This window comes from Pseudophryne corroboree, chromosome 8 (assembly GCF_028390025.1).
Source record: "Pseudophryne corroboree isolate aPseCor3 chromosome 8, aPseCor3.hap2, whole genome shotgun sequence".
NCBI classification, from domain to species: Eukaryota; Metazoa; Chordata; class Amphibia; order Anura; family Myobatrachidae; genus Pseudophryne; species Pseudophryne corroboree.
Genome location: NC_086451.1, coordinates 21,723,587 through 21,740,554, shown reverse-complemented (window position 1 = coordinate 21,740,554; position 16,968 = coordinate 21,723,587). Strand labels below are relative to the sequence as shown.

Below are 16,968 nucleotides of genomic sequence, written 5' to 3'. Positions count from 1 at the left end.
CATGGGGCGAGCGTCTTACGAGGTTCATACAAGTCCGCGGTACTCCCCGCCCTCTTCTGCCTACCCAATGAGATGTGTTTTTCCTTATCAGTAAGGCGGAGCTGTGTCGTGCTTCTGCTAGGCTCTGTTCTGATTGGCTGGCTCATGACAGCTGTGTGCTGTGATTGGAGGAACAGTGACCGGTGGGCGTGGGCTGGGTGTACTCACTTGGTACAGAATGGAATAGAAGTCAAGGTATAGTACTATATACCCGACAGAGAGAGGCTGCAGGAGCACAGGTGAGCATATGAGCTATTTATATACACATCTATCTATCTATCTATCTATCTATCTATCTATCTATCTATCTATCTATCTATCTATCTATCTATCTACACATATATATATTTGTGTGTGTGTTTATATATATATATATATTATATATATATATATATATAAGCTATATGTGTGTATATTTATATATATATATATATACATACACATACACACACACCTCTCTGTATTTATATATCATTTACAGGGTGCCATCATCTTGCCCAGCGCTGTACATAGTATATATCAGTCAGTCGCGTCAGTCCCTGCCCCAGTAGAGCTTGCGCTCTATATTCCCTGCCACTTGGGCACTCATACACACTAGGGGTAATTTATCAGGAGCCCAGTAACCTACCAGTATGTGTTTGGAGTGTGGGAGGACTCCGGAGCACCCCGGGGAAACCCTTGCATGCATGGGAGAACATACAAACCCCACACAGATCGGGCCCTAGTCAGGTATTTAACTCATAACCCCTTATCTGCCGTCAGATTCTATGCGAGGAATCCAGTTAATTGGGGATTTTGTTTCACCTGCCCAAGGCGAGATGTGGAGTAGGTCTTGTCGCATGAAGACCACCTGTATATAGAGGTGGCCATCCCTAGCTGTGAGGCAGTGAAATGCTAGCCACTATGCCACCATGCTATCCTATATATACAGAGAAAGATAGAGAAACAGGCAGACATGAAGAAAGACACAATGATGATGATTGATGATGATGATGATGATGATATTGATTGATGATGGTTTCCTCGCCTTAATAGCAACATCCAGTATATGTGCTGTCACTATCTGTATCTTCTATGGCATTTTTACAATTTTTACAACACATTGTTCCCTCTACGTCATAGGAAGCGGACCCGCGAGAAAACATGGCTCCAGACGCGGCATCTCCTGTTCCTCACCCTTACTGGCCCCGTGATCTGCAGATAGAAGGTTACCGTCCCAATGACCGTCCCATGTGGGAGATCTTGACCTTCCTGTTCTCGGTATCAGGGGTCCTACTGGTTGGAACATGGCTCCTATCCGGCCGGGTGTCCGGTTTGAGCCCAGCACGGCGCCTGGCGATCTGTTGGTTCATGGTCTGCGGCTTCATCCATGGAGTAATCGAGGGTTGGTTCGCCTTCTACTACCCAGTCATCCCGAAGGACCAGGCGTTCCTCTCGCAGCTATGTAAGAAGGGGATGGCGTGGGGAAGGGGGGGGGGTGGTCTCCAGGGGTTGGGGGAAACTTCTGGATGGGTGAGCAAGCATGGAGGAAATGGGTTAGGTAGGAATGTACGGTTAGCGTGTTTCCTGATTGGGAGGGTTCTTGGCCTGATAGACGAGATGTGGAGAAGGTCTTGTCGCATGAAGACCACCTGTATATAGAGGAAGACCCAATTCTGGATGTGTAAGCATTGTGCTTCTGGTAACACTCGGTGATTGAGGGACATTCATGGGGTTTCAGAGGGACATAATCGCCATGATGGGTGATGTCACTCACAGACTGATTTCTCTTCCCAGGGAAGGAATATGGCAAGGGCGACAGTAGATACATCATGTGAGTATTGGTGACTCCTTCCCATATGTACTCTGTATGTGTGTTGCCCAATATCTCTGGACCCTGTTATATTTATTGCCTCCCTCTGTGTCTCTCTCCCCCATTATGTTCCTGTCTCACCATCACCGGTGTCTCTTCTCCTCTTCCCTTTGTGTGTGTGTCACTCTGTTTGCCCTCACTACCTCTGGTCTCCTCTTCTTCTGGGTGTCTGTCTCTTACATCTCCTCTGTGAGTGTTTCTCCTTCTCCTTTCCTCCGTGTGGGTGTCTGTCTCTTACATCTCCTCTGTGAGTGTTTCTCCTTCTCCTCTCCTCCGTGTGGGTGTCTGTCTCTTACATCTCCTCTGTGAGTGTTTCTCCTTCTCCTTTCCTCCGTGTAGGTGTCTGTCTCTTAATTCCGCTCTGTGAGTGTTTCTCCTTTCCTCCGTGTGGGTGTCTGTCTCTTACATCTCCTCTGTGCGTGTTTCTCCCTCTCCTTTCCTCCGTGTGGGTGTCTGTCTCTTACATCTCCTCTGTGCGTGTTTCTCCTTCTCCTTTCCTCCGTGTGGGTGTCTGTCTCTTACATCTCCTCTGTGAGTGTTTCTCCTCCTTTCCTCCGTGTGGGTGTCTGTCTCTTACATCCCCTCTTTGAGTGTTTCTCCTTCTCCTCTCCTCCGTGTGGGTGTCTGTCTCTTACATCCGCTCTGTGAGTGTTTCTCCTTCTCCTCCTCCGTGTGGGTGTCTGTCTCTTACATCTCCTCTGTGAGTGTTTCTCCCCTCCTCCGTGTGGGTGTCTGTCTCTTACATCTCCTCTGTGAGTGTTTCTCCTCATTTCCTCCGTGTGGGTGTCTGTCTCTTACATCTCCTCTGTGAGTGCTTCTCCTTCTCCTTTCCTCCGTGTGGGTGTCTGTCTCTTACATCCCCTCTGTGAGTGTTTCTCCTTCTCCTTTCCTCCGTGTGGGTGTCTGTCTCTTACATCCGCTCTGTGAGTGTTTCTCCTTCTCCTCCTCCGTGTGGGTGTCTGTCTCTTACATCCGCTCTGTGAGTGTTTCTCCTTCTCCTCCTCCGTGTGGGTGTCTGTCTCTTACATCTCCTCTGTGAGTGTTTCTCCCCTCCTCCGTGTGGGTGTCTGTCTCTTACATCTCCTCTGTGAGTGTTTCTCCTTCTCCTCTCCTCCGTGTGGGTGTCTGTCTCTTACATCCGCTCTGTGAGTGTTTCTCCTTCTCCTCTCCTCCGTGTGGGTGTCTGTCTCTTACATCTCCTCTGTGAGTGTTTCTCCTCATTTCCTCCGTGTGGGTGTCTGTCTCTTACATCTCCTCTGTGAGTGCTTCTCCTTCTCCTTTCCTCCGTGTGGGTGTCTGTCTCTTACATCCCCTCTGTGAGTGTTTCTCCTTCTCCTTTCCTCCGTGTGGGTGTCTGTCTCTTACATCCGCTCTGTGAGTGTTTCTCCTTCTCCTCCTCCGTGTGGGTGTCTGTCTCTTACATCCGCTCTGTGAGTGTTTCTCCTTCTCCTCCTCCGTGTGGGTGTCTGTCTCTTACATCTCCTCTGTGAGTGTTTCTCCCCTCCTCCGTGTGGGTGTCTGTCTCTTACATCTCCTCTGTGAGTGTTTCTCCTTCTCCTCTCCTCCGTGTGGGTGTCTGTCTCTTACATCCGCTCTGTGAGTGTTTCTCCTCCTTTCCTTCGTGTGGGTGTCTGTCTCTTACATCTCCTCTGTGAGTGTTTCTCCTCCTTTCCTCCGTGTGGGTGTCTGTCTCTTACATCCCCTCTGTGAGTGTTTCTCCTTCTCCTCTCCTCCGTGTGGGTGTCTGTCTCTTACATCTCCTCTGTGAGTGTTTCTCCTTCTCCTCTTCTCCGTGTGGGTGTCTGTCTCTTACATCCCCTCTGTGAGTGTTTCTCCTCCTTTCCTCCGTGTGGGTGTCTGTCTCTTACATCTCCTCTGTGAGTGTTTCTCCCCTCCTCCGTGTGGGTGTCTGTCTCTTACATCTCCTCTGTGAGTGTTTCTCCTTCTCCTCTCCTCCGTGTGGGTGTCTGTCTCTTACATCCGCTCTGTGAGTGTTTCTCCTTCTCCTTTCCTTCGTGTGGGTGTCTGTCTCTTACATCTCCTCTGTGAGTGTTTCTCCTCCTTTCCTCCGTGTGGGTGTCTGTCTCTTACATCCCCTCTGTGAGTGTTTCTCCTTCTCCTCTCCTCCGTGTGGGTGTCTGTCTCTTACATCTCCTCTGTGAGTGTTTCTCCTTCTCCTCTTCTCCGTGTGGGTGTCTGTCTCTTACATCCCCTCTGTGAGTGTTTCTCCTCCTTTCCTCTGTGTGGGTGTCTGTCTCTTACATCCCCTCTGTGAGTGTTTCTCCTCCTCTCCTCCGTGTGGGTGTCTGTCTCTTACATCTCCTCTGTGAGTGTTTCTCCTTCTCCTCTTCTCCGTGTGGGTGTCTGTCTCTTACATCTCCTCTGTGAGTGTTTCTCCTCCTTTCCTCCGTGTGGGTGTCTGTCTCTTATATCCCCTCTGTGAGTGTTTCTCCTCCTTTCCTCCGTGTGGGTGTCTGTCTCTTACATCCCCTCTGTGAGTGTTTCTCCTTCTCCTCTCCTCCGTGTGGGTGTCTGTCTCTTACATCTCCTCTGTGAGTGTTTCTCCTTCTCCTCTTCTCCGTGTGGGTGTCTGTCTCTTACATCCCCTCTGTGAGTGTTTCTCCTCCTTTCCTCCGTGTGGGTGTCTGTCTCTTACATCCCCTCTGTGAGTGTTTCTCCTTCTCCTCTCCTCCGTGTGGGTGTCTGTCTCTTACATCTCCTCTGTGAGTGTTTCTCCTTCTCCTCTTCTCCGTGTGGGTGTCTGTCTCTTACATCCCCTCTGTGAGTGTTTCTCCTCCTTTCCTCCGTGTGGGTGTCTGTCTCTTACATCTCCTCTGTGAGTGTTTCTCCTTCTCCTCTTCTCCGTGTGGGTGTCTGTCTCTTACATCTCCTCTGTGAGTGTTTCTCCTCCTTTCCTCCGTGTGGGTGTCTGTCTCTTATATCCCCTCTGTGAGTGTTTCTCCTCCTTTCCTCCGTGTGGGTGTCTGTCTCTTACATCCCCTCTGTGAGTGTTTCTCCTTCTCCTCTCCTCCGTGTGGGTGTCTGTCTCTTACATCCGCTGTGTGAGTGTTTCTCCTTCTCCTTTCCTCCGTGTGGGTGTCTGTCTCTTACACACCTCTATGAGTGTTTCTGCTTCTCCTTTCCTCCGTGTGGGTGTCTGTCTCTTACGTCTCCTCTGTGAGCGCTTCTCCTTGCCTCTATGTGCGTGTCTGTCTCTTACGTCTCCTCTGTGAGCGCTTCTCCTTGCCTCTATGTGGGTGTCTGTCTCTTACGTCTCCTCTGTGAGCGCTTCTCCTTGCCTCTGTGTGGGTGTCTGTCTCTGCCTCCCCGTGGTGCCAGTTACACAATTAGCCGTATTACCCCTGTTGCCCACGCTTCTCTCCTCTTATGTAGTTTACCGCCACTGTCTCCTTTCTTCCCACAGAGCAGATAATTTTACAGTCTGCATGGAAACCATCACAGCCTTAGCTTGGGGGCCGCTGAGTGTGTGGACCGTCATCGCCTTCCTCCGGAAGCATCCGTACCGCTTCGTGCTGCAACTCATCGTGTCCCTTGGTGAGCAGTGCCAGGTGTTGTGCTCCGGGAGCTGGGATGATGGATGAGAAAATATTTGGAGATAACCTGGGTGCCTATGTTAGAGCTGCAGATAATTACATAATTGAAGTTATTTATTTACTAACAGTTATTTATATAATGCACACATATGCCACAGCGCTGTACAGAGAATAGTCAGTTACGTCCGTCCTGCCCAAGTGGGACTTAGAATCTATATTCACTGTTACATGGACGCACATACACAACAGGGGTAATTTGTCAGGAGCCTAGTAAATTACCAGTAGGTGTTTGGAGTGTGGGAGAAAACCAGAGCGCTTAGAGGACATAAGTAGAACATACAAACTCCACACAGATACAGCCTTGGTTTGAATCGAACCCATGATCTCAGTGCTGTGAAGCAGCAACAATGGTAACCACTGTGCTACCACGATGAGCTAAGGAGAGCTCTGCAATGTTGCTGCTGAGACACTGAGGAGCTAATCACTTGGAAGGCTTCTCCACACGGGGGAGCTACGCCTTTATACCCCACCTGGTAGTTCCCCTCCCCCTCCTCCATTACTGTAGGGTCTGCTGACGCTTCTCTCTCCACACAGGGCAGCTATACGGTGACGTTCTGTATTTCTACACCGAGTACCGTGAGGGGTTCTCGCACAGTGAGATGTACCATCCCATCTATTTCTGGTTCTACTTCGTCTTCATGAACGCCCTGTGGATTATCATCCCGTCTGCCCTGATTGTGGACGCCTGGGTCAACCTGAGCCACTCGCAGGCCACGGCGGACGCTGCGCGGCCGGCAGGCAAAGCCAAAAGGAAATGAACGTTAAGCGCTGTCCACGGACAATTCCCAGGCGGTCCAAGTCTGTGGCTTGTGAGAACCTAAGAGCACACGGAGCAGCAGAAGTCGTCTCCATCTGTTGTGTCATCATCGTGTATATATATATATATATATATATATTAGGGGCCACAAAGCCATCATCGGTCCGCTAAAAGCTCCTAAAATCATCAGCAAAGGTTATAATAGTCTGATTATAGGAAAGTTATTTGTTTAATGACTGAATTGCCACCATGCATTTTTGTCCGATTATTCAGAGACTAAATTTTGTGAGAAATCTTTCTACTAAACTGTGCTGTATTTACGGTTCCGGTATGAATGGTCGACCATGTTATGGTCGACAGTCATTAGGTCGACCACTATTGGTCGACATTGACATGGTCGACATGGACACATGGTCGACACATGAAAATGGTCGACACATGACAAGGTCGACATGAGTTTTTTTAACCTTTTTTTGGTGTAATTTTTTGCGTCAAGTGACGGGGAACCCCAATTAGTGCACCGCGTCCCCTTGCATGGCTCGCTTCGCTCGCCATGATTCGGGCATGGTGCCTTCGCTCCGCTACCGCTTCGCTCGGCACAGATTACCGTTCCAATCGTAGTCCACGTGGATCGTAAAGTATGGAAAAGTTCCCCAAAAGAAAAAAAAGTTAAAAAACTCATGTCGACCTTTTCATGTGGCGACCTTTCATGTGTCGACCATTTTCATGTGTCGACCATGTCAATGTCGACCAATAGTGGTCGACCTAATGACTGTCGACCATAACATGGTCGACCATCTGAACGGATACCGTATTTACGTAGACCAGCGGCCACAGGCTGGGACCTGTAGTTCTAGCCCAATCGGTTTGGCTGCCGCTACGTAAAAGTAATCCTGTACGGTTGGTTATCAGGATATCGCTGCAGCCATCTCCTGGACTTTGCGCTGTTGTCACTTCCCCAAGGCCGCACACCTGCCCTTCGCCCTTTTTAATCTTTGTTTACAGAGAGGGAAGCGATAAGGTCTCAGTCTATATTCACAACGCATTGAACGTGTAACAGATGTCACATACCATGACTCGATTCATCAGGATTTGGGAATGATTTCCTGTGCTTTACCGGACAAAATAAATATAAATTTTTAATAAAAATCGATATTTACTGCAGTTTTCTTTCCTGATTTAAAGAACATTTGTACGCGGTGCATCCCTCATTCCAGGCACGTCTGTATTTCCTGCTGAGAGCATACATTTGAAGTGTAAGGTGGTGGAAACAAACTGACTCAGCTCAAAGCTGATGGAATCCGTTCTGGTCCTTTACATTTAATGGGACACAGTTTATTTAATAAAAGGGGTGGTTTCGATGTGATAGAAGTTTAGGCTTTGATGTCACATTTAGATTTCTTCATACAGTATATTCCCACCACCCGAACCTTGGAACAGTCTACTAAGGGCTTTGGTAGTGGAATAAGGAAACCTTTTTGATATCTGGCTTTTATACAAGCCTCATTTAGTCGCATAACACAAAGAGCTGTGACTCTGCAGACTGACCATCTGGCAGCCATATTTTGTAACATCCAGAGAGATTTTGAAAAGGACATAATGATTTGCTGTAAAGCAGGTTTCAAAGCTGCATAACTGTCTATTTAGAGAGCATAAAAGAAACATACAGTACTATGTGAGATTGCAGCTCTAACTATGACCCAGTATGTAGGTTGAGCTGCTGATATTTTAATTGTGGATTTATCTTGGTAAAAGGACTAATATTCAGCAGAGCTCTGACCATGTTCTCATCCCAGTGTTCACTGCCTGAGCCGGGCCGTGCAGACAGGTCTGACTGCAGAGATATCACATCCACACGCTGACAGGCGAGTAGTGTTACAGGTGGGTAGCAGATCAGTATCATGCTAACATAGCACAGGCTGGAAGCCAGACAGGCACATAGGGAGAATCCAATAACCAGAGCTAGGGGTTACAGGGCACGGGTCAGGGGTCATCATTGCTAGTTTTGGCTGGCTCCTATTCCGGGGCTATTTTTTGTTTCTCCGTCACACGTTCCCTCCTAGAGAGGGAGGGTGTGATACACTGTACATGTGGCACGATGGTTTTATGGTGTGGGTGCAGTGAGGATTTATGTGCAAAGTGAGTGATAGCCGGGGAGGGGGGCATTTGTGGGAGGTATTGGGGGAGTGGCGACTCAAACGCAGGCGTAATACAACTGTTTTGGGGCTGTGTTACTGCTTGCGGACGGCGATCACATACGCATCTACAATGGCTCCAACTAATAATAATAAAATTAATCTTACTTCCGATAGCCATGCTGCGCAACCATAGGTGAATTATCGAGCGTCTTCTTACACAAGTGGCGGATCTGACATGCCTCCAGGACGTCTCACTACGAATCTCTGTGACAGCATTTGTGAACGTCTCTGAATCGGACCCTCTGTTATCTCAGAGGAAAATAAACTTCTCATTGTGGGGGAGAAAGATGTTCTGTGGTAGCATTCCCAATATGATCTCTCTCAGTGTAGGACTGGGGCATGTAGGGCCCACCGGGGGGATGCTGTGGTAGGGGCCCATGTTTAGGGGTGTGGCCAGTCTCTAGAGGGGGGGTGCCCAGCCACCACATTGGTTTGCCTAACCATTTTGCAAGTGTTGGTCCCCTAGATATATATATATACAGTAAATACTGTAGTGCATGGAAGATAATGTACTAGATTAGTAACAGCGCAGTCTGGAACCTGATCCCTAGAGGAGGGGGTGGGCCCCCAGGCAGTAGGGCCTACCGGTGGTTTCCCCTCTACCCCTGTGGGCCAGTCCAACCCTGATCTCTCTGCCCCAGATCATTTTCTCATCACAGCTCACTGTTCTCCGGTTCTCCCTCCTCGCCAGTATTCCCCGTCCCCATCTCTCACATACGGTCTGTCTCAGCAAGCGTTCCCCATCCAGCCGCAGCCAGGTTCTTTGTTGCTGCATATGTTACACGTCTTCTGCAGATATTACATTCTGATCAGTATCACTCACAAAGCCTGAGGGCTTACCTTAATAAAATGCTGATTTTAAAAATTAAAAACAGTATTGCCAAAAACAAATGCGGATTAATTAGGGCCTGTTTTGACACTAAAAGAATATGAGTTATTATTTTTTAAACAAGCCACTGATGACTAATGTCATAGACATGAAGGGCGTAATTTAATTGTTCTATCGCACCTGTCTGATGTTAGATCGTGGGGCGATATTCAATTGATCTTTTTTTTTGCGCTGATCATAGAGGCCGGTTTTTGCCGCCTAAACCCGACCAAACTAATGGGCGTGACGCGAATAGTCCCATTTGGGCACCCAAAAGGGTCACTTTTCGCTCAATACAGCTCGCCACTCATAATTCCGCCCACAGAGTGCCGTCGCAGCCAATCCGAGGGATGATAGCAAACTCACTCCATTACAGGTCACAGATCAGATATTGCAGTGAGATTATGTTGTACGGCTGGTATGCGACATATAGATTGTAAGCTCCTAAGAGCAGGGCCCTCCTCCCTCCTGTTCTCACAGCCCTTTTCTCTAGCACTTCAATAAGAGCCTTCACCTACTCACTCTGGCCATTTAGCCCAGAATTCCTCTCACAGCCTTTCATATCTTCCAGCGGCTCTACTCAGTCAGTGGGTACGTAGACTGCTTCACTGGAAGTGCTGAGTAGCTAGAACTGGACAGGACATCCCAAAACCTGCAGTAAATCCTTGTAGAAACATATAATGGAGAGGGCCTATTGCGAGAAGCAGAGTAGCTGTGGCCAGTGTTATGTGAGGATTTAGGGGGACATTTACTAAGCACTGATAACAGTGGAGATGTGTAGTTTCACAACAGCTGGAGGGCCGCAGTTTGGACATGCCTGCTTTACCATCGACAGCCATCAGTGGAGGAGGCGGAACTTAGCAAGTCATTCCGGGGAGTCGGAAAGGTTTTGGTGAAAATAAAAACATTGCCGACGCACAGACATTGATGGCGGAGATCAGGCAAAACTAAAGATGGCCACCCCTGGTCCCAATGTCTCCCTAAATTCATAAAGTAAAAAAATCGCCTCATTTTGTGATGAAAACAGAAACACATTTTTAATACTTTTGGTTCATGACGGCTGTGCGCCATGTTGTCATGACGATGGGCCTATATTTATGTATAGGCCTGGGTCTGTACCATAGTCTCAACCACCCCATTATTCATCTGGCCCTGACTATATGCATACACTGATGTGTAATGTAATTGTATAGTGCAGGTGAATGTATAATACATTGATAAATATGGATTCATTTAATTGAATGCATGAACAAAGATTTCCCAATTTTTTTTATTTTTTTCACTTCAAATGAAGGTCTCCCTTCTTCCAGACAGTCTCTGTCTGAATGAGAGGTTGGGGGCTCTACACCCGCGGTTTTACACCTGCTCTGATTCATGTCCCCTGTACAGGAGCCATTTTGTTGAAGCCAACTATTAGATTTTATATATGACATGGTCTTTACAAAAATGTCGCCCGCGGAAACAATAGCAGGCTATGAGCTCGGGCTCTAGTGGATGGAGGGGGTCGGTGGGAGGAATGATGATGTCACGCAGCTGGGGATGACGTGTCAGGTGACGTCATTCCCGGATGTTCTGCAGATTGAGGGGAAACGGCGGAGGGAGACTCGGGCCATGGAGGAGGAGGAGGAACGGGAGGTGGTGCGGGTCCGGGTCCGGGTGAGTGGTGGGGTCCTGGGCCCTAATACCATGCGGACCTTATCCTCTACTAGTGACGTCACCTGTCAGTGTTTACAGTTCTCCCATTGCCTCCTCCTGTCCCTGCCCTCTGTATATACCCCCTCTATTATCTGCCACCTCATTCCTTACCACTCCTCCACCCTGTATGTATCCCCAATTCTATATACCTCACATAAATATTTTCACTATATCATTTCCCTATAGCATGACCCCTTCCACTACTGTATATCACCCTCATATATATATATATATATATATATATATATATATATACTCTATTATCTATATCGCCAATAGTATAACCCTTATGCATAGCCCTTCTCGTGTGTGTGTGTATACATATATATATATATATATATATATATATATATATATACAATATCTCCACTTTATATCACTTCCCAATAGTTTAACCCCCTCCACTACTGTATAAACCACTCCACTACTGTATATACCCCTCCCCTACTGTATATACCCCTCCCCTTTATATGCCACCATCTTTTCCTAATACAGTCACCCCCTCCCCTATATATACCACCACCTCTACATCTTTTCCCAGTTCTATAGACCACCCTCTATTCTATTCGAGCTTTCTGCGCACGTTTCCCATTCTGACTTGTACGTCTTCCTGACATAACATTAGACATCTCTATCATCCCCCCTCTATTCTGTATCCCCCTACTATTATAACTGTCCCCCTAGAAGCCGTACCCTGTAGCCAAACGCCCCTTTCCCTGCCTGCTCCCCGCTATAACCCTGGGGCTGCAGAGCATTCCTCTAATAGCCCGTCTTCCTCTCATCCGTCTACCTGCATTCTCCATTCTTCCCTTACCCACCTCTCTTACGTGTCCTTTATCCCTTAGAAATGTGAGGGCATCCTGCAGCCAGAGTCTCGCTCCTTCGCAGTGGACCCCCAGATCACCTCTTTGGATGTGCTTCAGCATATACTGATCCGGGCCTTCGATCTCAACGGGTGAGACCCCTTTGCACCTCAGTTCTGTGTACCCGGCGCAGCTAGCCTGTTTCCATTCCACACTGTGTTCTGAGTCTGTGTTTCACCCAGCTCTTTGCGCTGCCGCGCACGGAGTGGGGATATTCTATGAATGGAATGCCAGTGCGAGTATACGCTCGTCTTCATGTGTGCGCTGCCTGCTGATTTTTAGTCCACTAGCGCAGTTGTCGTCACTAGTAAGGGGATTTACACCCTAAGCTACCCTACGCACAACTGCGAATATGGCGTGACGCTTGCTACTCGTCCCACGAGACGGTTCCCTTATATACATCTGCCCAGTTGACATGTGAAAAATCTAATTTCGTGTACTGAAAGAAGCCGCTGAGATGCATCCAACTGTGATTCGCACAAAGGTCCGGATGTCTTCTATAGCGCATGCGCAGATTGCTAGACTTCGCTAGATGCGGCTGCGTACGCAGCTGCATGGCGTCTCAGACTCTGTGTTTTCAGCATCTAGTGGAATGTAGTAATAACACGCCTGGAACCTGCCTTGAAACACACACACACAAGCTGCAGCGCGCGGCTTCAGCAATCTGGGGATGCGATTTCTATAATATCTGACGGGTCACACTAACTGCGCCCTTCATCACATGCGCAGTTCTGACCCGATCGCACCGCTGCAATAAACTGCAGCGTGCGATCGGGTCAGAATGACCCCTATGGTTTTGCACAACTGCTAAGAAATTTGCGGCTGCGATCAACTCTGAATTAGGCCCATTATCTACGTTGTACAAAACAAGCTCTCTGATTCGGTTTCATTGTAACTTGCTTTCTCCTTCATCCACTAGGGGCCACTGGAGCGTAGTTACAATGGGGAAATAGTAGGCAGTAATTGGGAGCTGGCACTTTAAAAATTCTCACACTGTGGCTAGCTCCTCCCCTACTATCTCCCCTCCAAGCCAGTCTTAGTCTTAGTTTAGTGCCCGAGGTGAGCTGGTTCACTTGGGTTTAGCTGAAGAATTTTTACTTTTTTCTTTATTATTTTATTTTTCTTCACACATGCACAGACTGGCAGCTCTGCCACTGCCAGTCTGCACCGCGGGAGCTGCCGGCGGGGTCCCATCGCAGCTGCGTGCGGCTCGGGATGGGCCCTGGCTGAGGGAGACACTGAGCTCTCCTGAGTTGGCGGACACCGCTGCGTGCGGCGCGTGTCGAGACCACTCCATCCAGCAGAAGATTCCGGCAGCACGGCAGCGGTGAGTATCAGTGGCCGGACACCGCTGCGTGCGGCGCGTGTCAGGGTCACTCCGTCGGCAGAAGATTCCGACAGCACAATATACGTGGCCGGACACCGCTGCTTGCGGCGCGTGTCGGGGCCGATCGGTCGAGCAAGACACCGCTGAGTGCGGCTCCTGACGACACTACATCAGGACAGCGGTGAGTACAATCTCCCCCCCTCCAGACTGATGTATGTTTTTACTTGATTTAATGTGTAGGCGCACTAACTGATTTGAACTTGGCGCCATTATGAGGGGGGCGGAGCTTCAGCCCGCTCTGTAAGCGGGCTCAGCGCTCTTCACTACACGGCTGCAGCATACAGGCAGCCGGGTGATATATAATACATTCTCCCTGCGGGTAATGCACACCTCTCCCCGACCGCAGCACTCCCCGTTCCCCGGCCGCAGCATACAGGCGGCTGGGGAGATGCATCTCTCTACTTAAGACCGTTCCCCGGCCGCAGCATACAGGCGGCCGGGGAGATACATTTACACACTCCGTTCCCCGGCCGCAGCATACAGGCGGCTGGGGAGATGCATCTCTCTACTTAAGACCGTTCCCCGGCCGCAGCATACAGGCGGCCGGGGAGATACATTTACACACTCCGTTCCCCGGCCGCAGCATACAGGCGGCTGGGGAGATGCATCTCTCTACTTAAGACCGTTCCCCGGCCGCAGCATACAGGCGGCCGGGGAGATACATTTACACACTCCGTTCCCCGGCCGCAGCATACAGGCGGCTGGGGAGATGCATCTCTCTACTTAAGACCGTTCCCCGGCCGCAGCATACAGGCGGCCGGGGAGATACATTTACACACTCCGTTCCCCGGCCGCAGCATACAGGCGGCTGGGGAGATGCATCTCTCTACTTAAGACCGTTCCCCGGCCGCAGCATACAGGCGGCCGGGGAGATACATTTACACACTCCGTTCCCCGGCCGCAGCATACAGGCGGCTGGGGAGATGCATCTCTCTACTTAAGACCGTTCCCCGGCCGCAGCATACAGGCGGCCGGGGAGATACATTTACACACTCCGTTCCCCGGCCGCAGCATACAGGCGGCTGGGGAGATGCATCTCTCTACTTAAGACCGTTCCCCGGCCGCAGCATACAGGCGGCCGGGGAGATACATTTACACACTCCGTTCCCCGGCCGCAGCATACAGGCGGCTGGGGAGATGCATCTCTCTACTTAAGACCGTTCCCCGGCCGCAGCATACAGGCGGCCGGGGAGATACATTTACACACTCCGTTCCCCGGCCGCAGCATACAGGCGGCCGGGGAGATACATTTACACACTCCGTTCCCCGGCCGCAGCATACAGGCGGCTGGGGAGATGCATCTCTCTACTTAAGACCGTTCCCCGGCCGCAGCATACAGGCGGCCGGGGAGATACATTTACACACTCCGTTCCCCGGCCGCAGCATACAGGCGGCCGGGGAGATACATTTACACACTCCGTTCCCCGGCCGCAGCATACAGGCGGCCGGGGAGATACATTTACTAAGTGAGGCGGCCGGGGAATACAAGGACGCTTTCCGCTGACTATGCAGCGGATTCAAATTTGGCGGCGGAGCTAACTCCCGCTCTGTACGGCGGGCTCTCTCCGCTCCCTGGCCGCTGCAGCATGACATCGCCGCTCCACAGTCCCGCGCTCCCCGGGCCGCTCAAAGCTCATTTCCTCTCCTGGCTGTGCAGGGAGGATTCATTCTGTGCATAGTACAAGGTATGAGGGGGGGTGATGGCTTATAACAGTGGGCTCCCCGGCGGCGGCTCCTGGATTCTGCAGGTAGTATCTCAGGGTTACAGGTTGGAATTCGAGAAGTCTCCCCCTCGCCGGTCCCTTAAGTCTGCTTTGCCAACGTCTCCCTCAGACAGGGCAACGGTATTGGAAGCCATTCACAAGCTGTTTTCTCAGCAGGTGATAGTCAAGGTACCCCTCCTACAACAGGGAAAGGGGTATTACTCCACGCTATTTGTGGTACCGAAGCCGGACGGCTCGGTAAGACCTATTCTAAATCTGAAATCTTTGAACCTGTACATACAAAAATTCAAGTTCAAGATGGAGTCACTCAGAGCAGTGATAGCGAATCTGGAAGAAGGGGACTTTATGGTGTCCCTGGACATAAAGGATGCTTACCTGCATGTCCCAATTTGCCCTTCACATCAAGGGTACCTCAGGTTCGTGGTGCAAAACTGTCATTATCAGTTTCAGACGCTGCCGTTTGGATTGTCCACGGCACCTCGGGTCTTTACCAAGGTAATGGCCGAAATGATGATTCTTCTGCGAAGAAGAGGCGTATTAATTATCCCTTACTTGGACGATCTCCTGATAAGGGCAAGGTCCAGAGAACAGCTGGAGGACGGAGTAGCACTAACCCAACTAGTGCTGCAACAACACGGGTGGATTCTGAATTTTCCAAAATCTCAGTTGACCCCGACGACACGTCTGCTGTTCCTGGGAATGATTCTGGACACGGTTCAGAAAAAGGTGTTTCTTCCGGAGGAGAAAGCCAGGGAGTTATCCGAACTTGTCAGGAACCTCCTAAAACCAGGGACAGTGTCTGTGCATCAATGCACAAGAGTCCTGGGAAAGATGGTGGCTTCTTACGAAGCGATTCCATTCGGCAGATTCCACGCACGAACTTTTCAGTGGGATCTGCTGGACAAATGGTCCGGATCGCAGCTGCAGATGCATCAGCGGATAACCTTATCCCCACGGACAAGGGTGTCTCTTCTGTGGTGGTTGCAGAGTGCTCATCTGTTAGAGGGCCGCAGATTCGGCATACAGGCCTGGAGATGTCTCTTCACATAAATATACTGGAGCTAAGAGCGATTTACAATGCTCTAAGTCTGGCAAAACCCCTGCTTCAGGGTCAGCCGGTGTTGATCCAGTCGGACAACATCACGGCAGTCGCCCACGTAAACAGACAGGGCGGCACAAGAAGCAGGACAGCAATGGCAGAAGCTGCAAGGATTCTTGGGCGGAAGATCATGTGATAGCACTGTCAGCAGTATTCATTCCGGGAGTGGACAACTGGGAAGCAGACTTCCTCAGCAGACACGATCTACACCCGGGAGAGTGGGGACTTCATCCAGAAGTCTTCCACATGATTGTGAACCGTTGGGAAAAACCAATGGTGGATATGATGGCGTCCCGCCTCAACAAAAAACTGGACAGGTATTGCGCCAGGTCAAGAGACCCTCAGGCAATAGCTGTGGACGCTCTGGTAACACCGTGGGTGTTCCAGTCAGTGTATGTGTTCCCTCCTCTGCCTCTCATACCAAAAGTACTGAGAATTATACGGCAAAAGGGAGTAAGAACGATACTAGTGGCTCCGGATTGGCCAAGAAGAACTTGGTACCCGGAACTTCAAGAGATGCTCACGGAGGATCCGTGGCCTCTACCTCTAAGACGGGACCTGCTTCAGCAGGGACCGTGTCTATTCCAAGACTTACCGCGGCTGCGTTTGACGGCATGGCGGTTGAACGCCGAATTCTAAGGGAAAAAGGCATTCCGGAAGAGGTCATTCCTACACTGGTAAAAGCCAGGAAGGAGGTGACTGCACAACATTATCACCGCATTTGGAGAAAATATGTTGCGTGGTGTGAGGCCAGGAAGGCCCCCACGGAGGAATTTCAACTGGGTCGATTCCTACATTTCCTGCAAACAGGATTGTCTATGGGCCTCAAATTGGGGTCCATTAAGGTTCAAATTTCGGCCCTGTCGATTTTC

At 49.9% G+C, this 16,968-nt stretch overlaps 2 protein-coding genes across 3 annotated transcripts in view; both read left to right on the top strand.

Annotated features, from left to right (window-relative positions):
- The first annotated feature begins 172 nt into the window (after nt 1–172).
- Nucleotides 173–7,411, top strand: EBP (EBP cholestenol delta-isomerase). Its single transcript, XM_063936036.1, has 5 exons — nt 173–278; nt 1,162–1,483; nt 1,816–1,852; nt 5,316–5,446; nt 6,040–7,411. Exons 2-5 carry the CDS (start codon nt 1,183–1,185, stop codon nt 6,261–6,263), a joined length of 693 nt encoding a protein of 230 aa, XP_063792106.1. The 5' UTR covers nt 173–278; nt 1,162–1,182; the 3' UTR covers nt 6,264–7,411.
- Nucleotides 7,412–10,836: 3,425 nt separating this feature from the next.
- TBC1D25 (TBC1 domain family member 25) overlaps nt 10,837–16,968 on the top strand; it is a 37,462-nt gene continuing 31,330 nt past the window's right edge. For both annotated transcript variants that reach the window (XR_010182929.1, XM_063936035.1), the window contains exons 1-2: nt 10,837–10,984; nt 11,869–11,978. Coding sequence is in view for 1 of the 2 variants with exons in the window: in XM_063936035.1 (XP_063792105.1) it covers nt 10,868–10,984; nt 11,869–11,978 (227 nt within the window). In the remaining variant the exon portion in view is untranslated. The remainder of the gene's footprint in view (nt 10,985–11,868; nt 11,979–16,968) is intronic.

Bases quoted from the DNA above. Each gene is read 5' to 3' on its own strand.
- EBP (XM_063936036.1), top strand. From the start codon at position 1,183: ATGGCTCCAGACGCGGCATCTCCTGTTCCTCACCCTTACTGGCCCCGT. The intron at 1,484-1,815 runs GTAAGAAGGGGA...TTCTCTTCCCAG, and splicing joins GGCGTTCCTCTCGCAGCTAT to GGAAGGAATATGGCAAGGGC. The intron at 1,853-5,315 runs GTGAGTATTGGT...TTCTTCCCACAG, and splicing joins GGCGACAGTAGATACATCAT to AGCAGATAATTTTACAGTCT.